Below are 27,813 nucleotides of genomic sequence, written 5' to 3'. Positions count from 1 at the left end.
GGGCACAGCTAGTACAATATAATTTACTAACTTAATTACTACATTTATATCCCGCTCTTCTCACCCCAAAGCGGACTCAGAGCGGCTTACAAATCAAATGAACATACAATGTTGTATTATTAGCATAGCACAATACAAGCATTAAATTACTATATTGTACTACAGTAGAGTCTCACCCATCCATAATATAATAATATATTGCATATACATATATTAATGTATAGTATATGTATTGTACTAATAATACAATATAATATTAATTATATATTACATGTAATATTACTAATAATATTACAATATATTGATATAGTACAATATGATAATTTATTGCCAGTATCGTGCTATGCTAATAATATAATATTGTATGTAAATTTAATTTGGAAGCCGCTCTCAGTCCCCTTCGGGGTGAGAAGGGCGGGATACAAATGTATTAAATAAAATAAAAAATAAATAAAATAAATAAGAGCAGGTGTGCGAGGAACGATGTTATGGGAGGGATTGAGGAATCTGTTGGTACAATCCTTTGTAGGAGCAACGTTGTTATGATGCTTGTTATGATGTTATGGGAGGGCCTTGGGGGTCTCTTAGACTTCCTACAAAGGAAGTGAGATTGTGCTTAGAGAGAAGGAAAGGAAGAGCAGGTGTGCGAGGAACGATGTTATGGGAGGGATTGAGGAATCTGTTGGTACAATCCTTTGTAGGAACAACGTTGTTATGATGCTTGTTATGATGTTATGGGAGGGCCTTGGGGGTCTCTTAGACTTCCTACAAAGGAAGTGAGATTGTGCTTAGAGAGAAGGAAAGGAAGAGCAGGTGTGCGAGAAACGATGTTATGGGACGGATTGAGGAATCTGTTGGTACAATCCTTTCAGAGCAACGTTGTAATGATGTTATGGGAGAGCCTTGGGGGTCTCTTGGGGTCTTTTCTCAAGTGAGATGGACAACGTGACAACGGAACACGACCCTTCCTTCCGAGGGATGCTTTTCAACTTTCCGGAGCGAGTGAGCGAGTGCCGCCCCCGCCCCACACAACAGACACTTGTCGAAAGGCGCCTTCGGCCCGTCGGCTGAGCAGCGCTCGCAATTACTTGCCACGCCGTATAAACACCGGGCAAAAAATGATAATTAATGCCAAAGCCAAGAGAGGCCGGGCCCGCGAGGGCCTGAAATGAGCCGCCTGAAGAGGGCATTACCTTAATGACGGGCCCCACTTAACGAGAGGCGCGATTAGGACGCCGCCCGGCTGAAAAGGAGCTCCACTCGGGACACAAAAGGCGGAAAGACAAGGAGCCCGGCAGAAATTGCTTCCACAGCTGAGAGGCTGGCAATATCCGGGCGGAGGAGCCGGAGCAGCCACTCGGGAGGTTGTTTTGTAAAGACCGGTTGCCCGGCGCTGCATCTAATATCCCGGCAGCAATCAAGGCTCTCTTCCCTCGGCGTTTAATTGCCCCACTTCACCGCGCTCCCAACGCAATTTAGAACGCACTCGTCGCGCGGAGGCCAAGGGAATGTCAAACGCACACACTTAACGTTTGCCGCCGCCGCTGCCAGGGCCTCGCAGCTGCCGTTGTTGTGCATAAGAAAGCTCAACCGATAGATAAGGACCAAATGGACCAAAAAGATGGAGAGTCGGAACCAAACAAGGATACAGGAGTAGAAGCCAAAAGGGGAACGAAGGAAGAGGTTTAGTTGAGAACTGGGCCCAAAAACAGGGAATAAATAATAATAATAATAATAATAATAATACATGTCCTGGCAGAATATGTAAAGCAAAGTGAAGAACCTGCTTTGATTGAAGTCAAAAATCAGAAACTCCTCAAAACACAGCAGACGAAGAATCAGTACAAGAAAGCCGCACTACAAACTAGAGCTGACAGCTGACACAACAAAACACTGCATGGAAAGTTCCTTGACAAAACTGAAGGAAAAGCTGATAAAGAGAAGACCTGGCTCTGGCTCACGAATGGGACCCTGAAGAAGGAGACAGAAGGCCTGATCCTTGCAGCCCAGGAGCAAGACATCAGGACAAAGGCCATTCAGGCCAAGATTGAAAAATCAGCTGATGACCCAAAATGCAGACTGTGCAAGGAAACCGACAAAACCATTGATCATCTCAGCTGCTGTAAGAAAATCGCACAGACAGACTACAAACAGAGGCACAACTATGTGGCCCAAATGATTCGTTGGAACTTATGCCTCAAGTACCACCTCCCACCAGCAAACAATTTGTGGGATCAGAAACCTGAAAAAGTATTGGAAAATGAGCACGCAAAGATACTGTGGGACTTCCGAATCCAGACTGACCGAGTTCTGGAACACAACACACCAGACATCACAGTTGTGGAAAAGAGAAAGGTTTGGATCATTGATGTCGCCATCCCAGGTGACAGTCGCATTGACGAAAAACAACAGGAAAAACTCAGCCGCTCTCAGGACCTCAAGATTGAACTGCAAAGACTCTGGCAGAAACCAGTGCAGGTGGTCCCGGTGGTGATGGGCACACTGGGTGCCGTACCAAAAGGTCTCAGCCGGCATTTGGAAACAATAGACATTGACAAAATCATGATCTGCCAACTGCAAAAGGCCACCCTACTGGGATCTGCGCGCATCATCCGAAAATACATCACACAGTCCTAGACACTTGGGAAGTGTTCGACTTGTCATTTTTTGATACGAAATCCAGCATAGCTATCTTGTTTGCTGTGTCATAATAAAATAATAATATTAATGATAATAATACATCACAGAGTCCTAGATACTTGGGAAGTGTTCGACTTGTGATTCTGTGATATGAAATCCAGCATATCTATCTTGTTTGCTGTGTCATAATAATAAAATAATAATAATAATAGTAATAATAATACACCACATAGTCCTAGACACTTGGGAAGTGTTCGACTTGTCATTTTATGATACGAAATCCAGCATATCTATCTTGTTTGCTGTGTCATAATAATAATAATAATAATAATAATAATAATACATCACACAGTCCTAGACACTTGGGAAGTGTTCGACTTGTCATTTTATGATACGAAATCCAGCATATCTATCTTGTTTGCTGTGTCATAATAATAAAATAATAATAATAATAATAATAATAATAATAATAGTAATAATAATACACCACATAGTCCTAGACACTTGGGAAGTGTTTGACTTGTGATTCTGTGATACGAAATCCAGCATATCTATCTTGTTTGCTGTGTCATAATAATAAAATAATAATAATAATAATAGTAATAATAATACACCACATAGTCCTAGACACTTGGGAAGTGTTTGACTTGTGATTCTGTGATACGAAATCCAGCATATCTATCTTGTTTGCTGTGTCATAATAATAAAATAATAATAATAATAATAGTAATAATAATACACCACATAGTCCTAGACACTTGGGAAGTGTTCGACTTGTGATTTTGTGATACGAAATCCAGCATATCTATCTTGTTTGCTGTGTCATAATAATAAAATAATAATAATAATAATAATAGTAATAATAATACACCACATAGTCCTAGACACTTGGGAAGTGTTCGACTTGTTATTTTATCATACGAAATCTAGCATATATATTTTGTTTGCTGTTTCTGTCGTACTGTATTTTTGTGACAGTAAAATTATAATGCTCCCGGCACTCACTCTGTGATCTTGGGGTCCAGGTTCCCGATCCAGAGGCGGTGCCCATCCTGCAAGGCCCCTTCCGAGAGAATGGCCGCGTTCTCCAGGCGCAGGCTCTGGGTGGGGGGCACCGCCGACGCCATCCGCACCTGCAGAAAGGGCAGAGGGAAATGCGGCCGGTGGGACGGTTGCAACGGGACGTTTCACAAGGTAACGGAGCCCCGTTTGCCCACTCCCCTCCGTACTGTCCTTTCGCCCTCTTGCAGAAAGACAATGTAAACACCGATCTTGTCACCACTCGCATGGATTTGTCATACAGGCGTGGATACAGGAATCCTAGAGGTGGAAGAGACCCCCAAGGGCCATCCAGTCCAACCCCCTTTATTCTGCCATAAAGGAAGACCCAGTCAAAGCCCAACAGACAGACAACCAGCCAGGCAAAGATAGGCAGCAATAGATATGACTGAAAGAGAGATGATAACTATTTCCCAGGATCCTAGAGGTGGGACCCCAAAGGCCATCCAGTCCAACCCCCTCTATTAAGCTTAAGTGCGACATTTTAAACTGCGTTGTAGGGGCTTGGCTCCCACATGAGCTGCCCCGAGCCCTTCGGGGTGATGGAGACAGGATATAAATATATTATTATTATTATTATTATTATTATTATTATTATTGTTCACCCGCATCCAGATGGCATTGAACCCTGAGGAGGGGTATAAAAATAAAATAATAATAATTATTATTATTATAGTTCACCCGCATCTAGAGAGTACTGAACCCCAAGGAGGGGTATAAAAATAAAATCATCATCATCATCATCATCATCATTATTATTACTACTACTATTCACCTGCATCCAGAGAGCACTGAACCCCAAGGAGGGGTGAGAAATAAAATAATAATAATAATAATAATAATTATTATTATTATTATTATTATTATAGTTCACCTACATCCAGAGAGCACTGAACCCCAAGAAGGGGTATAAAAATAAAATCATTATTATTATTATTATTATTATTATTGTTCACCTGCATCCAGAGGGTACTGAACCCCGAGGAGGGGTATAAAAATAAAATAATAATAATAATAATAATTATAGTTCACCCGCATCCAGAGAGTACCGAACCCCAAGGAGGAGTATAAAAATAAAATTATTATTATTATTATTATTATTATAGTTCACCCACATCCAGAGGGTACTGAACCCCGAGGAGGGGTATAAAAATAAAATAATAATAATAATAATAATAATTATTATTATTATTATTATTATTATTATTATTATTATTATTATTATTATTATAGTTCACCTGCATCTAGGCAGCACCGAACCCCGAGGAGGGGTAAGAAATAAAATTATTATTGTTGTTGTTGTTATTATTATTATAGTTAACCTGCATCCAGACAGCACCGAACCCCAAGGAGGGGTATAAAAATAAAATCATTATTATCATTATTATTATTATTATAGTTAACCTGCATCCAGACAGCACCGAACCCTGAGGTGGGGTATAAAAATATTATTATTATTATTATTATTATTATTATTATTATTATTATTATTATTGTTCACCTGCATCCAGAGGATACTGAACCCTGAGGAGGGTATAAAAATAAAATTATTATTATTATTATTATTATTATTATAGTTTATGGCCCTCCCTCGGGGTGTTTTGGACTCCAACTCCCAGAATTCCTGGCCTCAGGCCCTTTCCTTTTCCCCCTCAGCCGCTTAAGCGGCTGAGGGGGAAAAGGAAAGGGCCTGAGGCCAGGAATTCTGGGAGTTGGAGTCCAAAACACCCCGAGGGAGGGCCCAAGTTGGCCCAGGCCTGATAGGAAACAATAGATAATCAATAATCTGTCAATCAACAGGGCCAGAGGCCTACCTGGCGGGGATGTTGTGGCGCGGAAGGCCCTGCCTGTCTCTTCAGCCTCTTCCTTCCGCTGGCGACGCTGACGTCACTGCCCCGCGCGCGCTCTCTCGCTCTCTCTCCCCCTGGGTGACGTCACGCGGCCCAAGACGGAGCGAGAAGGGGCGGGGCTAGCGCTTCCGTCACCAGACCGCGACGCACGTCGACGCGCGACGGAGTTCTCCTCAGGCAGGCGTGGAAGCGGGTGAGTCCCCGGAAGAGTTTGTTGGCTTGTTTGTTTGTTTGTTTGTTTACTTCTTTTCCACGCGAAGTAAGGTCGAAGAGGGGGTCCTCAGAAGGAGGAGGAGACGAGGAAAACGGGGCGGGGGCATTTGCTTGGTGGGCGGGGCCTCCTTTTGGAGGAGGAGCCTTGCTTAGTGTTTGTGGGCGGGGCCTACTCCAGGGGGCGTGGCCTTTGATATTAGGGCCTCCTTTTGGGAGGAGCCTTTGCTTGGTGGGCGAGGCCTACTCAGGGGGGCGGGGCCTTTAATGTTAGGAGGAGGAGCCTTTGCTTGGTGGGCGAGGCCTACTCGGGGGGCGGGGCCTTTACTGTTAGGAGGAGGAGCCTTTGCTTGGTGGGCGAGGCCTACTCGGGGGGCGGGGCCTTTACTGTTAGGAGGAGGAGCCTTTGCTTGGTGGGCGAGGCCTACTCGGGGGGCGGGGCCTTTAATGTTAGGAGGAGGAGCCTTTGCTTGGTGGGCGAGGCCTACTCGGGGGGCGGGGCCTTTACTGTTAGGAGGAGGAGCCTTTGCTTGGTGGGCGAGGCCTACTCGGGGGGCGGGGCCTTTAATGTTAGGAGGAGGAGCCTTTGCTTGGTGGGCGAGGCCTACTCGGGGGGCGGGGCCTTTACTGTTAGGAGGAGGAGCCTTTGCTTGGTGGGCGAGGCCTACTCAGGGGGGCGGGGCCTTTACTGTTAGGAGGAGGAGCCTTTGCTTGGTGGGCGGGGCCTACTCCAGGGGCGTGGCCTTTGATATTAGGGCCTCCTTTAGGGGAGGAGCCTTTTGCTTGGTGGGCGTGGCCTACTCCAGGGGCGTGGCCTTTAATATTAGGGCCTCCTTTAGGGGAGGAGCCTTTGCTTGGTGGGCGGGGCCTACTCCAGGGGCGTGGCCTTTGATATTAGGGCCTCCTTTAGGGGAGGAGCCTTTGCTTGGTGGGCGGGGCCTACTCCAGGGGCGTGGCCTTTGATATTAGGGCCTCCTTTAGGGGAGGAGCCTTTGCTTGGTGGGCGGGGCCTACTCCAGGGGCGTGGCCTTTGATATTAGGGCCTCCTTTAGGGGAGGAGCCTTTGCTTGGTGGGCGGGGCCTACTCCAGGGGCGTGGCCTTTGATATTAGGGCCTCCTTTAGGGGAGGAGCCTTTGCCTGGTGGGCGGGGCCTACTCCAGGGGGCGTGGCTTTTGATAATTAGGGCTCCTTTAGGGGGCGGGGCCTTTGCTTGGTGGGCGGGGCCTAGCAAACGCCCTCCCTTTGGCTCTCTGCCAGCCAAAAGTAAACAATGTTGCTCTTTGTTTACTTTCATGTTTCTAGAAGAGGCTTTGAAGCTGCAAGGCTACTCAGTGCCAATCAAGGTGGCCAATGGCAACATTTATTTATTTATTTACTTACTACATATATTATTTATTTATTATTATTTATTTGCTTGTGACTTCCTTTTTTTCCCCCATCATTTTAAAATGTATTTGTTATGCAATGCTTTTGACACGAAATAAATACATTTATTTGATACATTGATATCCCGCCCTTCTTTCTCACCCCAAAGGGGACTCAGAGCGGCTTACAAATTAAATTTACATACCATATTTTATTATTAGCCTAGCACAATACTGGCAATAAATTACTATATTGAACTATATCATTATTAATATTACATGTATTATATTATATATAATTAATGTTATTATATTGTATTATTAGTATTATATTGTATTACAAAAACATATTAATATTACATGTAATATATAATATATAGTTAATATTATTATATTGTATTATTAGTACTATATTGTATTACAAAATAATGTTATTAATATTACATGTAATATATAATATATAGTTAATATTATTATATTGTATTATTAGTATTATATTGTATTACAAAATAATATTAATATTACATGTAATATATAATATATAATTAATGTTATTATATTGTATTATTAGTACTATATTGTATTACAAAATTATATTAATATTACATGTAATATATAATATATAATTAATATTATATTGTATTATTAGTACTATATTGTATTACAAAATTATATTAATATTACATGTAATATATAATATATAATTAATATTATATTGCATTATTAGTACTATATTGTATTACAAAATAATGTTATTAATATTACATGTAATATATAATATATAATTAATAGTATTATATTGTATTAGTACTATATTGCATTACAAAATAATATTAATATTACATGTAATATATAATATATAATTAATAGTATTATTTTGTATTATTAGTACTATATTGTATTGCAAAATATTATTATTATTATTATTATTATTATTATTATTATATGCATATACAATATATTATACTATTATATTATATTATACTATTTATATCCCGCCCTTCTCACCCCGAAGGGGACTCAGAGCGGCTTAGAAATTAAATTTACCTAGAATATTATATTATTAGCATAGCACAATACTGGCAATAAATCACTATATTGTACTATATCAATATATTGTAATATTATTTTTATTATTGCATGTAATATATAATTAATATTATTATATTGTATTATTAGTATTATATTGTATTACAAAATAATATTATTAATATTATATGCATATACAATATATTATACTATTATAGTATACCACAGTATATTGTAATATTATTATTAATATTACATGTAATATATAATTAATATTATTATATTGTATTATTAGTATTATATTGTATTACAAAATAATATTATTAATATTTTATGCATATACAATATATTATACTATTATATTATACCACAGTATATTGTAATATTATTAATATTACATGTAATATATAATTTATAGTTAATATTATTATATTGTATTATAAGTGTCATATTGTATTACAAAATAATATTATTAAGATTATATGCATATACAATATATATATATGACCCATATCTTGTAATATATATTACAAGATAATATTATTAATATTATATGTATATACAATATATTATACTATTATATTATATTATACCACAGTATATTGTAATATTATTATTAATATTACATGTAATATATAATTAATGTTAATATTGTATGTTTTATGTTGATTTTAACGATTGTTTTTACTGTAATTGATGTTTTTATTGGATAACTGTTTTATTGCTGTGTTTTGATATTTGATTGTTTTATCGGGCAAGGCCCCATGTAAGCCGCCCCGAGTCCCTTCGGGGAGATGGGGCGGGGTATAAGAATAAAGTTATTATTATTATTATTATTATTATTATTATTATTATTATTATATTGTAGTATTAGTATCATATCGTATTACAAAATAATATTATTAATATTATATGCATATACAATATATTATACTATTATATTATACCACAGTATATTGTAATATTATTATTATTAATATTACATGTAATATATAATTAATGTTAATATTGTATGTTTTATGTTGATTTTAACGATTGTTTTTACTGTAATTGATGTTTTTATTGGATAACTGTTTTATTGCTGTGTTTTGATATTTGATTGTTTTATCGGGCTTGGCCCCATGTAAGCCGCCCCGAGTCCCTTCGGGGAGATGGGGCGGGGTATAAGAATAAAGTTATTATTATTATTATTATTATTATTATTATTATTATTATTATTATATTGTAGTATTAGTATCATATCGTATTACAAAATAATATTATTAATATTATATGCATATACAATATATTATACTATTATATTATACCACAGTATATTGTAATATTATTATTATTAATATTACATGTAATATATAATTAATGTTAATATTGTATGTTTTATGTTGATTTTAACGATTGTTTTTACTGTAATTGATGTTTTTATTGGATAACTGTTTTATTGCTGTGTTTTGATATTTGATTGTTTTATCGGGCTTGGCCCCATGTAAGCCGCCCCGAGTCCCTTCGGGGAGATGGGGCGGGGTATAAGAATAAAGTTATTATTATTATTATTATTATTATTATTATTATTATTATTATTATTATATTGTAGTATTAGTATCATATCGTATTACAAAATAATATTATTAATATTATATGCATATACAATATATTATACTATTATATTATACCACAGTATATTGTAATATTATTATTATTAATATTACATGTAATATATAATTAATGTTAATATTGTATGTTTTATGTTGATTTTAACGATTGTTTTTACTGTAATTGATGTTTTTATTGGATAACTGTTTTATTGCTGTGTTTTGATATTTGATTGTTTTATCGGGCAAGGCCCCATGTAAGCCGCCCCGAGTCCCTTCGGGGAGATGGGGCGGGGTATAAGAATAAAGTTATTATTATTATTATTATTATTATTATTATTATTATTATTATTATTATTATTATTATTATTATTATATTGTAGTATTAGTATCATATCGTATTACAAAATAATATTATTAATATTATATGCATATACAATATATTATACTATATTATACCACAGTATATTGTAATATTATTATTATTAATATTACATGTAATATATAATTAATGTTAATATTGTATGTTTTATGTTGATTTTAACGATTGTTTTTACTGTAATTGATGTTTTTATTGGATAACTGTTTTATTGCTGTGTTTTGATATTTGTTTGTTTTATCGGGCCAGGCCTCATGTAAGCCGCCCCGAGTCCCTTCGGGGAGATGGGGCGGGGTATAAGAATAAAGTTATTATTATTATTATTATTATTATTATTATTATTATTATTATAATTGATATTATTATATTGTAGTATTAGTATCATATCGTATTACAAAATAATATTATTAATATTATATGCATATATAATATATTATACTATTATAGTATACCACAGTATATTGTAATATTATTATTAATATTACATGTAATATATAATTTATAGTTAATATTATTATATTGTATTATAAGTGTCATATTGTATTACAAAATAATATTATTAAGATTATATGCATATACTATATATATATATATATGACCCATATCTTGTAATATATATTACAAGATAATATTATTAATATTATATGTATATACAATATATTATACTATTATATTATATTATACCACAGTATATTGTAATATTATTATTAATATTACATGTAATATATAATTAATGTTAATATTGTATGTTTTATGTTGATTTTAACGATTGTTTTTACTGTAATTGATGTTTTTATTGGATAACTGTTTTATTGCTGTGTTTTGATATTTGATTGTTTTATCGGGCAAGGCCCCATGTAAGCCGCCCCGAGTCCCTTCGGGGAGATGGGGCGGGGTATAAGAATAAAGTTATTATTATTATTATTATTGATATTATTATATTGTAGTATTAGTATCATATCGTATTACAAAATAATATTATTAATATTATATGCATATACAATATATTATACTATTATAGTATACCACAGTATATTGTAATATTATTAATATTATATGTAATATATAATTTATAGTTAATATTATTATATTGTATTATAAGTGTCATATTGTATTACAAAATAATATTATTAAGATTATATGCATATACAATATATATATATGACCCATATCTTGTAATATATATTACAAGATAATATTATTAATATTATATGTATATACAATATATTATACTATTATATTATATTATACCACAGTATATTGTAATATTATTATTAATATTACATGTAATATATAATTAATGTTAATATTGTATGTTTTATGTTGATTTTAACTATTGTTTTTACTGTAATTGATGTTTTTATTGGATAACTGTTTTATTGCTGTGTTTTGATATTTGATTGTTTTATCGGGCAAGGCCCCATGTAAGCCGCCCCGAGTCCCTTCGGGGAGATGGGGCGGGGTATAAGAATAAAGTTATTATTATTATTATTATTATTATTATTATTATTATTGATATTATTATATTGTAGTATTAGTATCATATCGTATTACAAAATAATATTATTAATATTACAGTAGAGTCTCACTTATCCAACATAAACGGGCCGGCAGAATGTTGGATAAGTGAATATGTTGGATAATAAGGAGGGATTAAGGAAAAGCCTATTAAACATCAAATTAGATTACGATTTTACAAATTAAGCACCAAAACATCATGTTATACAACAAATTTAACAGAAAAAGTAGTTCAATATGCAGTAATGCTATGTAGTAATTACTGTATTTACGAATTTAGCACCAAAATATCACGATATATTGAAAACATTGACTACAAAAATGCGTTGGATAATCCAGAACGTTGGATAAGCGAGTGTTGGATAAGTGAGACTCTACTGTAGTATCATATCGTATTACAAAATAAAATTATTAATATTATATGCATATACAATATATTATACTATTATATTATACTATTTATATCCCGCCCTTCTCACCCCTCGAACAGACAAGAGTTGTAGGCTGTTAGGAATCGTGAGAGAAGGGGTGGGCCTCTGTCGGGAGGGATCGGGTGGTGGCAGCAGGGTCTTGGTGGATTCCACAAGCCTTTCTCTTCTTCCTTCGCAGCCGCTCGCCATGGCGGGCTCTTTGCGGTGTCTCCGGAGGTTGCCTCTCCTGCACCGTGGCAACACTTTCTTGGGGGTCCCATTGTCCTCGCTGCTGCATGGAGTTCCCAAGGTTCTTCCGCCCTTCTCACCCCTCGAACAGACAAGAGTTGTAGGCTGTTAGGAATCGTGGGAGGAGGGGTGGGCCTCTGTCGGGAGGGATCGGGTGGTGGCAGAAGTATCTTGGTGGATTCCACAAGCCTTTCTCTTCTTCCTTCACAGCCGCTCGCCATGGCGGGCTCTTTGCGGTGTCTCCGGAGGTTGCCTCTCCTGCTCCGTGGCAACACTTTCTTGGGGGTCCCGTTGTCCTCGCTGCTGCATGGAGTTCCCAAGGTTCTTCCGCCCCCGCCACAAGCCAGGCATCTCGCCACCAAGAAGGCCAAAGGTAGGAAAACGGAGCCTATAAATCAGCCCTGGGCAAACTTGGGCCCTCCGGGTGTTTTGGACTGCAACTCCCACCATTCCTAACCGCCGGTAGGCGGTTAGGAATGGTGGGAGTTGCAGTCCAAAACACCCGGAGGGCCCAAGTTTGCCCAGGGCTGTTACAAACAAGTTCTCTAGATCCAGGTGTCAAAGGGACAACGTTATGGGTTCTTGGTAGGGCCTGATCTTAAATTAATACTATATCTAATCTCTGATGCCAGCCAACCGGGGATTGACGTAGTTCTGTCTTTTTTCCCTCCCATCCAAAGGGAAAGGCCAGGCCCGGGTGAGCATCAACGCGGCCTTGGTGGAGGACATCCTCAGCCTGGAAGAGGTCGGCGAGGACATGCGCTCCGTGATCCGGGCCCTGCAAGACGACTTCAGCAAGACCCTCAACATCCGGACTTCGCCGGGTGAGTGTCCAGAAGATGCTGGGAGAGATTCTGAATGCCGAGAGAGAAATGTTTTGGAGTCTCCTGGCAGTTCCCAAGTGAACAGAGAAGGCCGTCCCCCTGGGAATCTGCCAGAAGTGTAGACCGATTATATATTTATATGTTCTATGTATTTATGCTCACGTGGTATTGTATAATTTACAATAATAAACAATATAAATCACAATCATAAATAATAACTAATATATTGTACATACATGTAATATTGACAATAATAATATTAGAACGCAATGCAATATAGTACTAATAATAATACAATATAATAATATTAATTATATATTATTTATATATTATTTATATATTGTTTATTACATATAATATTATTGGTAATATTACAGCATAGTGGTGTGGTGCAATATGCTGGTATATAGTACTGATGCAATGTAATATATAATAATAATAATTATATATTATTTATTACATATAATATTACTGGTAATATTACAGCATAGTGGTGTGGTGCAATATGCTAGTATATAGTGCTGATGCAATGCAATATAATACTAATAATAATATAATATAATAATAATTATATAATATTTATTACATATAATATTACTGGTAATATTACAGCATAGTGGTGTGGTGCAATATGCTGGTATATAGTGCTGATGCAATGCAATATAATACTAATAATAATATAATATAATAATTATTATATAATATTTATTACATATAATATTACTGGTAATATTACAGCATAGTGGTGTGGTGCAATATGCTAGTATATAGTGCTGATGCAATGCAATATAATACTAATAATAATATAATATAATAATAATTATATAATATTTATTACATATAATATTACTGGTAATATTACAGCATAGTGGTGTGGTGCAATATGCTGGTATATAGTGCTGATGCAATGCAATTTAATACTACTACTAATAATATAATAATTATATAATATTTATTACATATAATATTACTGGTAATATTACAGCATAGTGGTGTGGTGCAATATGCTAGTATATAGTGCTGATGCAATGCAATATAATACTAATAATAATATAATATAATAATTATTATATAATATTTATTACATATAATATTACTGGTAATATTACAGCATAGTGGTGTGGTGCAATATGCTGGTATATCGTGCTGATACAATGCAATATAATACTAATAACAATATAATATAATAATAATTATATATTATTTATTACATATAATATTACTGGTAATATTAGAGCATAGTGGTGTGGTGCAATATGCTGGTATATCGTGCTGATGCAATGCAATATATTGCTAATAATAATACAATATAATATATATATATATATATATATATATATATAATTTATTATGTATTACATATAATATTACTGGTAATATTAGAGCATAGTGGTGTGGTGCAATATGCTGGTATATCGTGCTGATACAATGCAATATAATACTAATAATAATATAATATAATAATACAGTAGAGTCTCACTTATCCAACACTCGCTTATCCAACGTTCTGGATTATCCAACGCATTTTTGTAGTCAATTTTTTCAATATATCGTGATATTTTGGTGCTAAATTCGTAAATACAGTAATTACTACATAGCATTACTGCATATTGAACTACTTTTTCGGCCAGATTTGTTGTATAACATAATGTTTTGGTGCTTAATTTGTAAAATCATAACTTAATTTGATGTTTAATAGGCTTCTCCTTAATCTCTCCTTATTATCCAACATATTTGCTTATCCAACGTTCTGCCGGCCCGTTTATGTTGGATAAGTGAGACTCTACTGTAATTATATATTATTTATTACATATAATATTACTGGTAATATTAGAGCATAGTGGTGTGGTGCAATATGCTGGTATATCGTGCTGATGCAATGCAATATAATACTAATAACAATATAATATAATAATAATTATATATTATTTATTACATATAATATTACTGGTAATATTAGAGCATAGTGGTGTGGTGCAATATGCTGGTATATCGTGCTGATGCAATGCAATATAATACTAATAATAATACAATATATATATAATTTATTATTTATTACATATAATATTACTGGTAATATTGCAGTATAGTGGTGTGATGCATTATGCTGGTATATAGTGCTAGTGTTGTGCTGTGCTAGTGATATAATACACTGTATGTAAATAGTATACGATTTGTAAGCCGCTCTGAGTCCCCTTCGGGGTGAGAAGGGCGGGATATAAATGTAGTAAATTAATAAATAAAATAAAATAAATATGTTTGCTTTGGTATTGGAAACAGCACTGGGTCACTTGAGACAGGGTGGTATTCAAATCAATTGTAATTATTATAATTATTATAATTATAGTATTATAATTATTATAATTATATAATAATATATAATAACATATAATATAATAATATATATTATTATTATAATTATTGTATTTTAATAATTATAATTATATAATAATATATAATAACATATAATATAAAAAGAATATAAATATATATAATATATATCTATATTATATTATATATAATTATAATATAATAATAATTATTATAAATTTGTCAAGGTCCAAGAGCAGGGGTCCCCAAACTAAGGCCCGGGGGCCGGATGCGGCCCTCCAAGGTCATTTACCTGGCCCCCGCCCTTATTTATAATATAAATTTTTGTATATCAGTTTTAATAATATAATATATTGTATATACTTATGATATTGATAATAATATTATCATTTTATACAATATAATACTAATTATAATACCATATAATAATATTTCTTATATGTTATATATTACATATAATATTACAGTATAGTGGTATAGTTCAATATAGTAATATATAATGCTAATATTGTGTTATGCTAATAATATAATATATTGTATATACTTATGATATTGATAATAATATTATCATTTTATACAATATAATACTAATTATAATACCATATAATAATATTTCTTATATGTTATATATTACATATAATATTACAGTATAGTGGTATAGTTCAATATAGTAATATATAATGCTAATATTGTGTTATGCTAATAATATAATATATTGTATATACTTATGATATTGATAATAATATTATCATTTTATACAATATAATACTAATTATAATACCATATAATAATATTTCTTATATGTTATATATTACATATAATATTACAGTATAGTGGTATAGTTCAATATCTATATATATAAAAGAGTGATGGCATCACGGCGACCCACAAAACAACAAAATTACAGGCCCCCCAACCTCGAAATTTGACAACACAACCCATCATCCACGCCTCTAGGTTGATACAACAAAACTAGAAGAAAAATAAAGTCCTAATTTGAGAGAGAGGAATAATTGCTTTTATCCAATTGCTGCCAGTTAGGAGGCTAAGCTCCTCCAACTTGGTCTCCTAGCAACCCAATAAAAAATAATAAAAAACCCTAAAATTAATACAATAAAATACTATAATAACAGAAAATAACTAAAAATTATACAAGAAAATAATAAAATATAATAAATAAAAATATAACTTACAATAAAATTAATAAAAAAATGCAAATAACGTCAAATAAAAATTACACAACAATTTTTAACCAATACCACCACCACTTTGCCACAGCAACGCGTGGCCGGGCACAGCTAGTAGTAATATATAATGCTAATATTGTGTTATGCTAATAATATAATATATTGTATGTACATACAGCTGCTCTGAGTTCCCTTCGGGGTGAGAAGGGTGGGATATGAATGCAGTAAATAAACGTAGTAAATGAATAAATAAATAATTTTAGACTTAGACTCACCCTGAGTCTGAAATGACTTGAAGGCACACAACAACAACAACAATCCTAATTAACCTGACTATCTCATTGGGCAGAAGCAGGCCCACACTTCCTATTGAAAGCCTGATAGGTTTATGTTGGTTAAAATTGATTTCATTTTTAAATATTGTATTTTTCTTTCATTGTCATTGTTGCTGTTTTGCACTACAAATAAGATATGTGCAGTGTGCATAGGAATTTGTTCGGGGTTTTTTCCAAATGATAATTCGGCCCCTCAACAGGCTGAAGGATTGTGGACCGGCCCTCGGATTAAAAAGTTTGAGGACCCCTGTCCAAGAGATTGGAGTTGAGACAACAGGGCTGGCATTAGCCACTGTGATCCCGTCCCCTAGTAATAAGGTAACCCTGTGCTTAACCAGGAAAGGCCCGTTTGCGGCTAATGGCTTCCTGCCGGCAGCGGGCAAGACAAGTGGGAGTTGTCCACAACTGGTTGCAGATGGCCGGGATTTGGGGGGTGGGCAGGAAAGGGGCAATTGCCACCAAATTAACCCCTTTGGAGATTGTCATCGAGACACACCGGAAGGTCAGGGGAGTGGAAACAGGGGAGAGGCCTCTACTATTTCACCAAAAGACCCCGTTTTCCTAGACAAAAATCAGTGAAATAGTCAACCGTTGTGAGACTCAGACATTGCTTTTAAAGACCCTGTAGAAGCAGTTCAGGGTTTACAATTAGCAGGATTTTGGGAGTTTTGTTTGCACCGAAAAGGTCCAAAACATTTGACTTTTCAGCAATGATAATAATATTAATATTAGAAGTGACTCGGGGTGGCTAACACGGGGCCAATAATAATAATAATAATAATAATAATAATAATAATAATAATAATAATAACAACACTTTATTTTTCTATCGTGCCACCATCTCCCCAAAGGGACTCGGGAGGCTAACACGGGGCTAATAATAATAATAATAATAATAATAATAATAATAATACTTTATTTTTCTATCGCGCCACCATCTCCCCAAAGGGACTCGGGAGGCTAACACGGGGCTAATAATAATAATAATAATAATAATAATAATAATAATACTTTATTTTTCTATCGCGCCACCATCTCCCCAAAGGGACTCGGGAGGCTAACACGGGGCTAATAATAATAATAATAATAATAATAATAATAATAATAATAATAATAATAATAATACTTTATATTTCTATCGCGCCACCATCTCCCCAAAGGGACTCGGGGCAGTTAACACAGGGCCAATAATAATAATAATAATAATTTATTTTTTTATCCCACCACCATCTCCCCGGAGGGACTCGGAGCGGCTCACAATAATAATAATAACAATTATAATTATAATATAATATAATAATATAATAATACTTTATTTTTCTATCCCGCCACCATCTCCCCGAAGGGACTCGGGGCAGTTAACATGGGGCCAATCATAATAATCATAATAATCATAATAATCATAATACTTTATTTTTGTATCCCGCCACCATCTCCCTGGAGGGACTTGGGGCGGCTCACAATAATAATAATAGTAATAATAGTAATAATAATAATATAATATAATAATATAATAATACTTTATTTTTCTGTCCCGCCGCCATCTCCCCGAAGGGACTCGGGGGGGCTAACATGCGGCGATGCCCAAAACAAAACAGAATAAAGCAATTACAATGAATATCAAAACAAAAACAGTAATAACATAAATCAAATAAAATAAACAATTTTATAAACAAACGTTTTAAAAATACAATAAAACACATCAAATCAGAACAAATGAGTAATAATACAGCATCAGCCACTGTTTAATAAAGTGCATAAACAAGTGCATAAACAATGCAAAATAGCTTCCTCGTCCGCCTTTTGAAACCAGATTTATAATAATAATAACGATAATAATAACTCGGGGCGCAAGGTGCCTAAAATGACCCATAAAGTAAACACACCGTATAAATAAAACAAAATAAAACCACGAGGATATTAAAAAAAACCAAAAAACAATTTGAACTCATTTACATCCCACTTTCAGCTGCCTGGCTTTTGTATAATATAATATAATACTAATAATACAATATAATAATATTAGTTATATATTATATATTACATGTAATATTACTAATAATATTACAATATATTGATATAGTCCACTTTGCTTATCCTCTTTTGCAACCTCATTGGTTTTAATTCTATGTCTTAATACTCCGTTTCTGGGTTTTTTTCCCGGTTATTGTGTATATATTATTACTGGTTTTTGTTCTGTATTTTGATGTTTCGTATTTTGTTATTGTTTTGTACCTGATTTTGTTGTAAGCCGCCCTGAGTCCCCTTCGGGGGAGATGGAGGCGGGATATAAATAAAATTATTATTATTATTATTATTATTATTATTATTATTATTATTATTATTATATAGCACAATATAGTAATTTATTGCCAGTATTGTGCTATGCTAATAATATAATATTGTATGTAGATTTAATTTGTAAGCCGCTCTGAGTCCCCTTTGGGGTGAGATGGAGGCAGGATATAAATAAACTTATTATTATTATTATTATTATTATTATTATTATTATTATTATTATTATTATTATTATATAACACAATATAGTAATTTATTGCCAGTATTGTGCTATGCTAATAATATAATATTGTATGTAGATTTAATTTGTAAGCCGCTCTGAGTCCCCTTTGGGGTGAGATGGAGGCAGGATATAAATAAACTTATTTATTATTATTATTATATAGCACAATATAGTAATTTATTGCCAGTATTGTGCTAGGCTAATAATATAATATTGTATGTAGATTTAATTTGTAAGCCGCTCTGAGTCCCCTTCGGGGTGAGATGGGCGGGATATCAATGTATTAAATAAATAATAAATAAATAATAGAAATGAATCAATAATAATAATAATAATAATAATAATAATGGCTTCTCTTCCCGTTTGTCACTCAGTTGTCTCCCCCTATCAACGTTCTGCTGTCAGCATATTGAAAATACCTAATTCCCAAACCTTCATCATGAACTTTATGTAAATATTGCATGACATGTTTATGTTTCATGGTTTATAGTTTTAATGGTTTAATTTATAGTCCTTTGTGTGATAATACTGTTTTTATCGTATGCGAGGCATTGGATTTTTGCCATTTATTGGATGTGAACCGCTTTGAGTCCCCCCCCAGGGGTGAGAAAAGCGGTTTATAAATGAAATGAAATTAATTAATTAATTAATCAATTTCTTGTTAGGCTGATGCTTCTCAGAGAAACACGGCTCTTCTCCTGTGAGCCTGGAGAGAGACAAGATGTCAGCTGCGGGTTTGTTAGTTAGCTAGTGAGACAGCGAGGCCGCGTTGTCAACGTTCTTCTGGCTCTTTCCGAAGGCTGACCATGCAAACGGTGCTTCTCGTTGCAGGGGCGCTGGACCACATCGTGGTCTCCACCAAGGACGGGAAGTTCCCTCTGAACCAGCTGGGACAGGTCTCCCTCCAGTCCCCGCAGCTCATCCTGGTCAACATGAGCAACTTCCCGGAGGTCAGTGCGGCACATAGCACAGCGTCCGTAGCCAGAAGGAACGAAACGAGAGAGAGGGTCTCTAGAGTTATCTGGCCGGATACATTCAGAATGGTGGGAGTTGGAGTCCAAAACACCTGTAGGGAGGGCCCAAAACCACAACAAAATTGGGCAAAACGCAGTTGCTGCAGCTTAATAATAATAATAAAATGGTAAAGGTTTTCCCCGACGTTAAGTCCAGTCGTGTCCGACTCTGGGGGTTGGTGCTCATCTCCATTTCTAAGCTGAAGAGCCGGCGTTGTCCGTAGACACCTCCAAGGTCATGTGGCCACTGGCATGACTGCATGGAGCGCTGTTACCTTCCTGCCGGAGCAGTACCTATTGATCTACTCACACTCTGGGGGTTGGTGCTCATCTCCATTTCTAAGCCGAAGAGCCGGCGTTGTCCATAGACACCTTCAAGGTCATGTGGCCACTGGCATGACTGCATGGAGCACCCTTAACTTCCTGCCGGGGCGGTACCTATTGATCCACTCACATTGGCATGTTTTCGAACTGCTAGGTTGGCAGGAGCTGGGGCTAACAGCAGGCACTCATTCTGCTCCCTTTTGGTCCACAAATTCAGCAGCTCAGCGCTTCTAACACACTGTGCCACCAGGGGCCCAATAATAATAATAATAATAATAAAGATTCTGGCAGAAACCAGTGCAGGTGGTCCCGGTGGTGATGGGCACACTGGGTGCTGTGCCAAAAGATCTCAGCCGGCATTTGGAAACAATAGACATTGACAAAATCACGATCTGCCAACTGCAAAAGGCCACCTTACTGGGATCTGCACGCATCATCTGAAAATACATCACACAGTCCTAGACACTTGGGAAGTGGTCGACTTGTGATTTTGTGAAAATAAAATAATAATAATAATAATAATAATAATAATACATCACACAGTCCTAGACACTTGGGAAGTGGTCGACTTGTGATTTTGTGAAAATAAAATAATAATAATAATAATAATAATAATAATAATAATAATAATAATACATCACACAGTCCTAGACACTTGGGAAGTGGTCGACTTGTGATTTTGTGAAAATAAAATAATAATAATAATAATAATAATAATAATAATAATAATAATAATAATACATCACACAGTCCTAGACACTTGGGAAGTGGTCGACTTGTGATTTTGTGAAAATAAAATAATAATAATAATAATAATAATAATAATAATAATACATCACACAGTCCTAGACACTTGGGAAGTGTTTGACTTGTGATTTTGTGATACGAAATCCAGCATACCCTGTTTCCCTGAAAATAAGACATCCCCATAAAATAAGACCTAGTAGAAGTTTTGCTGAATTGCTAAATATAAGGCCTCCCCCGAAAGTAAGACCTAGCAAAGTTTTTGTTTGGAAGCATGCTCGGCGCCCACCGAACAAAACACCATAACATGCAGGATTGATAAATGTACATAATAATAATAATAATAATAATAATAATAATAATAATAATAATAATAATAATAATACATCTACAGTCCTAGACACTTGGGAAGTGTTTGACTTGTGGTTTTGTGATACAAAATCCAGCATGTCTATCTTGTTTGCTGTGTCATACAATAAAATAATAATAATAATAATAATAATAATAATAATAATAATAATAATAATAATAATAATAATTTTATTTTTATACCCCGCTTCCATCTCCCCAGAGGGACTCGGGGCAGCTTACATACCAGTTGTATATGGAAATAATGGTAGTAACAAGAAATTCTTGACAGGAGTCACAGTGTCTGGTTTAGTAATGTTGGTTTGTGATGACAACTACTGTACCGTATAGAATAAATGTTCATTTTTTTTGTTCAACAATAAATATGAATTCTTCTTCATGGAAAAATAAGACATCCCCTGAAAATAAGACCTAGAGCATCTTTGGGAGTAAAAAATAATATAAGACACTGTCTTATTTTCGGGGAAACACGGTATCTATCTTGTTTGCTGTGTCATAATAATAAAATAATAATAATAATTATATGGTGCACCTTACCCAGTCTACTTTTACAATCTCTCAGTTTTAATCCATGTTTTTATTAGTTCTTGTTTTTTATTGGCTAATGTTTTATTTATTTTTTGTATTTTTATTTTTATTTATTTATTTATTTATTGTGCAAGTTGTTGTCTATTGCTGTGTTTTATACTGCTACTGTTTTTATTCGGGCTTGGCCCCATGTAAGCCGCCCTGAGTCCCCTCCGGGGAGATAGAGGCGGGGTATAAAAATAAAGTAATAATAATAATAATAATAATAATAATAATAATAATAATACATCACCCAGTCCTAGACACTTGGGAAGTGTTTGACTTGTGATTTTGTGATACGAAATCAAGCATATCTATCTTGTTTGCTGTGTCATAATAAAATAATAATAATAATAATAATAATAATAATAATAATAATACATCACCCAGTCCTAGACACTTGGGAAGTGTTCGACTTGTGATTTTGTGAAAATAAAATAATAATAATAATAATAATAATAATAATAATAATAATAATAATACATCACACAGTCCTAGACACTTGGGAAGTGTTCGACTTGTGATTTTGTGAAAATAAAATAATAATAATAATAATAATACATCACCCAGTCCTAGACACTTGGGAAGTGTTTGACTTGTGATTTTGTGATACGAAATCCAGCATATCTATCTTGTTTGCTGTGTCATACAATAAAATAATAACTTATTATTATTAATAATAATAATAATAACTTTATTTATAACCCACTTCCATCTCCCCGATGGAGGGGACTCGGAGCTGTTCATACAGGGACCAAGCCCGGTCAACAGATCAAACAATGCAACAGCATATATAAATAAAACAACAGTAAAAGAACATTCATCAAATACATGGGTGGCTCTGAGGCGGCCCCTCCGCGGGTGATTGGCGGGTGTGTCTCGCCCTTGGGTCAAGCCCCGGCCCCGGCTTCCTCTCCAGCGCTGCCCCCCAAACCCCCAACTTGGAAGCCCAGGCCTCCTGCTAATCCCTTGCCGGGCCCAGGCGCTTCCCCGCCGCAATGTGGAACGAGTTAGAATCGGATCCCGGAGCCTTTCATCCGGCGCTTGGCCAAGTCCAGAGTCCCGTCCCCGGGGATCCCTCGCCGCCTGCGTTGCCTCAAAAGCCTCAGGATGGTTTCCATTTGCTGGCAACACGCGCCGTGCCGGCCCCCCGATGCCGTTCCCGTCGGGTCTGATCAAAGCGCCGCTCACTCGCCCGCCGGCCTCACGTCCCCGTCGCGGCCGGCCGGTCAGCGGGCTTAAACGTTTCCATGTTGTGTCCAGACGGCGCCTGGCAATCATGACGTCCTGATTCCTCCCGAGTGTTTGATCCCTGCCTTCCTCCCTTGCAGAGCACAGCTGCGGCCCAGAAGGCCATCCGGGAGAGCGGGATGGGGCTCAGCCCTCAAGCAGACGGACCCCTCCTGCGCGTCCCCCTCCCCAAGTAAGACCCGCCTGCTCATCAGCATCATCATCATCATCAGTAGTAGGAGTAGGAGTAGTAGGAGTAATTGTTATGTGGCTCGAGGTGGTTTTGAATGGGGGAGAAATGATAATAATAATCATCATAGTAATAATTATTATGCGGCTCAAGGTGGTTTTGAATGGGGGAGAAATGATAATAATCATCAATAATAATATCATCATTATCAATAATAATAATCATCATCATCATAGTAATCATTATTATGTGGCTCAAGGTGGTTTTGAATGGGGGAGAAATGATAATAATCATCAATAATAATAACATCATCATTATCAATAATAATAATCATCATCAGTAATAGTAATAATCATAATACAGTAGAGTCTCACTTATCCAACACTCACTTATCCAACGTTCTGGATTATCCAACGCATTTTTGTACTCAATGTTTTCAATACATCGTGATATTTTGGTGCTAAATTCGTAAATACAATAATTACTACATAGCATTACTGTGTATTGAACTACTTTTTCTTTCCAATTTGTTGTATAACATGATGTTTTGGTGCTTCATTTGTAAAATCATAACTTAATTTGGTGTTTAATAGGCTTCTCCTTAATCTCTCCTTGTTATCCAACATATTCACTTATCCAACATTCTGCCGGCCCGTTTATGTTGGATAAGTGAGACTCTACTGTAGTAGTAGTAGTAGTAGTAGTAGTAATTGTTATGTGGCTCAAGGTGGTTTTGAATGGGGGAGAAATAATAATAATAATAATCATCATCATCATCATACTGAGTATTATGTGGCTCGAGGTGGTTTTGAATGGGAGAGAAATAATAATCATCATCAATAATAATAACATCATCATTATCAATAATAATAATCGTCATCATCATAGTAATCATTATTATGTGGCTCGAGGTGGTTTTGAATGGGGAGAAATAATCATCATCATCATCATAGTAATAATTATTATGCGGCTCAAGGTGGTTTCGAATGGGGGAGAAATAATAATAATCATCAATAATAATAACATCATCATTATCAATAATAATAATCATCATCATCATAGTAATCATTATTATGTGGCTCGAGGTGGTTTTGAATGGGGGAGAAATAATCATCATCATCAGTAATAGTAATAATCATAATACAGTAGAGTCTCACTTATCCAACACTCACTTATCCAACGTTCTGGATTATCCAACGCATTTTTGTAGTCAATGTTTTCAATTTATCATAATATTTTGGTGCTAAATTTGTAAATACAGTAATTACAACATAACATTATTGCGTATTGAACTACTGTTTCTGTCAAATTTGTTGTATAACATGATGTTTTGGTGCTTCATTTGTAAAATCATAACCTAATTTGATGTTTAATAGGCTTTTCCTTAATGCCTCCTTATTATCCAACATATTCGCTTATCCAACATTCTGCCGGCCCGTTTATGTTGAATAAGTGAGACTCTACTGTAATTATTATGCGGCTCAAGGTGGTTTTGAATGGGGAGAAATAATAATCATCATCAATAATAATAATCATCATACTAAGTATTATGCAGCTCGAGGTGGTTTTGAATGGGGGAGAAATAATCAACATCAATAATAATAATAATTATTATTATTATTATTTTCATTATGTGGCTCAAGGTGGTTTAGAATGGGGAGAAATAATAATCATCATCAATAATAATAATTATGTGGCTCAAGGTGGTTTTGAATGGGGAGAAATCATCATCGTCATCAATAATAATAATTATTATTATTATTATGTGGCTCAAGGTGGTTTTGAATGGGGAGAAATCATCATCGTCATCAATAATAATAATAATTATTATTATTATGTGGCTCAAGGTGGTTTTGAATGGGGAGAAATCATCATCGTCATCAATAATTATTATTATTATTATTATGTGGCTCAAGGTGGTTTTGAATGGGGAGAAATTATAATAATAATAATAACCATAGTAATAATTATTATGCGGCTCAAGGTGGTTTTGAATGGGAGAGAAATAATAATAATACCCATAGTAATAATTATTATGCGGCTCGAGGTGGTTTTGAATGGGGAGAAATGATAATAGTAATAATAATAATAATAATAATAATAATAGTAATAATTATTATGCAGCTTGAGGTGGTTTTGAATTGGGGAGAAATAATAATAATAATAATCATCATCATCATAGTAATAATTATTATGTGGCTCAAGGTGATTTTGAATGGGGAGAAATAATAATAATAATAATAATAATAATAATAATAATAATAATAGTGACTGAAGGTGACTAATGATCCCAAAATCATCATAATAGTAATACTTATGTGGCTCAAGGTGGAATAATAATAATAATAATAATAATATGATACGAAATCCAGCATATACATCTCATTTGCTGTGTCATACTATGTCTTTGTGTCAATAATAATAATAATAATAGTGACTGCAGGTGACTAATGACCCCAAACATTGTCATAGTTTGAAAAGCGCAATAATAATAATAATAATCACACATACATCACACAGTCCTAGACACTTGGGAAGTGTTTAACTTGTGATTTTGTGATATGAAATCCAGCATATCTATCTTGTTTGCTGTGTCATAATAATAATAATAATAATAATAATAATAATAATAATAATAATAATACATCACACAGTCCTAGACACTTGGGAAGTGTTCGACTTGTGATTTTGTGATATGAAATCCAGCATGTCTATCTTGTTTGCTGTGTCATAATAATAATAATAATAATAATAATAATAATAATAATACATCACACAGTCCTAGACACTTGGGAAGTGTTCGACTTGTGATTTTGTGATATGAAATCCAGCATATCTATCTTGTTTGCTGTGTCATAATAATAATAATAATAATAATAATAATAATAATAATAATACATCACACAGTCCTAGACACTTGGGAAGTGTTCGACTTGTGATTTTGTGATATGAAATCCAGCATGTCTATCTTGTTTGCTGTGTCATAATAAAATAATAATAATAATAATAATAATAATAATAAAAAATCACACAGTCCTAGACACTTGGGAAGTGTTCGACTTGTGATTTTGTGATATGAAATCCAGCATATCCATGTTGTTTGCTGTGTCATACAATAAAATAATAATAATAATAATAGTGACTGAAGGCGACTAACGATCTCAAACATGGTCACAGTTGAAAAGTGTGATAATAATAATAGTAGTAGTAGTAGTAGTAGTGGCTGAAGGCGACTATCAATCCCAATGCGAACCTTCCTTCCCGGCCGTCCAGGGTGACCCGTGAGCACCGGGAGAGCCTGGCCGCGGTGGCCAAGCAGCTGACCAACAAGGCCAAGGAGTCCCTGCGGAAGGTCCGGTCTGCGGCCGTCAGCCGGGCCAAGAAGGCCAAAGGCTCCGTCTCCGAGGACACCGTCCGGCTGATAGAGAAGCAGGTATCGTCCCCATTCGGCTCAGTTCGTTCTCTTACGAATCTTCGTATCCTTGAGGCCAAAATCCTCATCTCGCCGTGTCTCTGTTCTTCCCCCGACTCGGCCGCAGGTCCAGCAAATGACGGACGATGCCGTGGCCGAGATGGACAAGCTGCTGGCCGCCAAGACGAAGGAGCTGCTGGGCTGAGGATGGAGCCCCACAGGAACTGACCGTCTGGAACTGACCGGCTCCACTTGCACCGGCTTTGGACAGAGATGCCAGGTAAATAGGGGAGACATTGGAGACATGTGGGAGAAGTGTCACCTGGAAGACCCCCCAGGACCCTTTAAGGACATCTGCATTCTCTGGCCTGGCTTCGGGGAAGGATCGGGGCCACAGCCGCACTCGCGACCGGCCTGGCATTGGAATAAAGGACACAAAGAGCCACAAAGAGTGTGTTGGGCCCCATA

General features: G+C 35.3%; 2 protein-coding genes across 4 annotated transcripts in view; one reads left to right on the top strand and one right to left on the bottom strand.

The window, feature by feature from the left end:
- Positions 1 to 5,617, bottom strand: part of rbm18 (RNA binding motif protein 18) — an 11,431-nt gene extending 5,814 nt beyond the window's left edge. The window contains exons 1-2 of the mRNA XM_062959756.1: positions 5,514 to 5,617; positions 3,646 to 3,773 (exon numbers count right to left, since the gene is read on the bottom strand). Coding sequence (XP_062815826.1) covers positions 3,646 to 3,767 — 122 coding nt within the window. The 5' untranslated portion in view covers positions 3,768 to 3,773; positions 5,514 to 5,617. The remainder of the gene's footprint in view (positions 1 to 3,645; positions 3,774 to 5,513) is intronic.
- Positions 5,614 to 27,813, top strand: mrrf (mitochondrial ribosome recycling factor). Of its 3 annotated transcripts, none has more exons than XM_062959754.1 (8): positions 5,614 to 5,742; positions 12,249 to 12,359; positions 12,509 to 12,671; positions 12,979 to 13,122; positions 20,328 to 20,446; positions 23,845 to 23,936; positions 27,207 to 27,366; positions 27,473 to 27,813. In XM_062959754.1, exons 2-8 carry the CDS (start codon positions 12,258 to 12,260, stop codon positions 27,548 to 27,550), a joined length of 858 nt encoding a protein of 285 aa, XP_062815824.1. In that variant the 5' UTR covers positions 5,614 to 5,742; positions 12,249 to 12,257; the 3' UTR covers positions 27,551 to 27,813. The 3 variants fall into 3 exon arrangements, with proteins under 3 accessions (XP_062815824.1, XP_062815823.1, XP_062815825.1); XM_062959753.1 differs by having other exon boundaries at positions 12,249 to 12,398; XM_062959755.1 differs by lacking the exon at positions 12,249 to 12,359 and having other exon boundaries at positions 5,647 to 5,742.

Source organism: Anolis carolinensis, unplaced genomic scaffold, assembly GCF_035594765.1.
Source record: "Anolis carolinensis isolate JA03-04 unplaced genomic scaffold, rAnoCar3.1.pri scaffold_7, whole genome shotgun sequence".
In the NCBI taxonomy this organism is placed as follows: Eukaryota; Metazoa; Chordata; class Lepidosauria; order Squamata; family Dactyloidae; genus Anolis; species Anolis carolinensis.
This window is presented reverse-complemented; position numbering and strand designations above follow the sequence as displayed.

Excerpts from the sequence above, each read along its gene's own strand:
- mrrf (XM_062959753.1), top strand. The coding sequence starts at position 12,258 with ATGGCGGGCTCTTTGCGGTGTCTCCGGAGGTTGCCTCTCCTGCACCGT. Across the intron at positions 23,937-27,206 it reads CTGCGCGTCCCCCTCCCCAA|GGTGACCCGTGAGCACCGGG; the intron begins GTAAGACCCGCC and ends CCGGCCGTCCAG. Across the intron at positions 27,367-27,472 it reads TCCGGCTGATAGAGAAGCAG|GTCCAGCAAATGACGGACGA; the intron begins GTATCGTCCCCA and ends ACTCGGCCGCAG.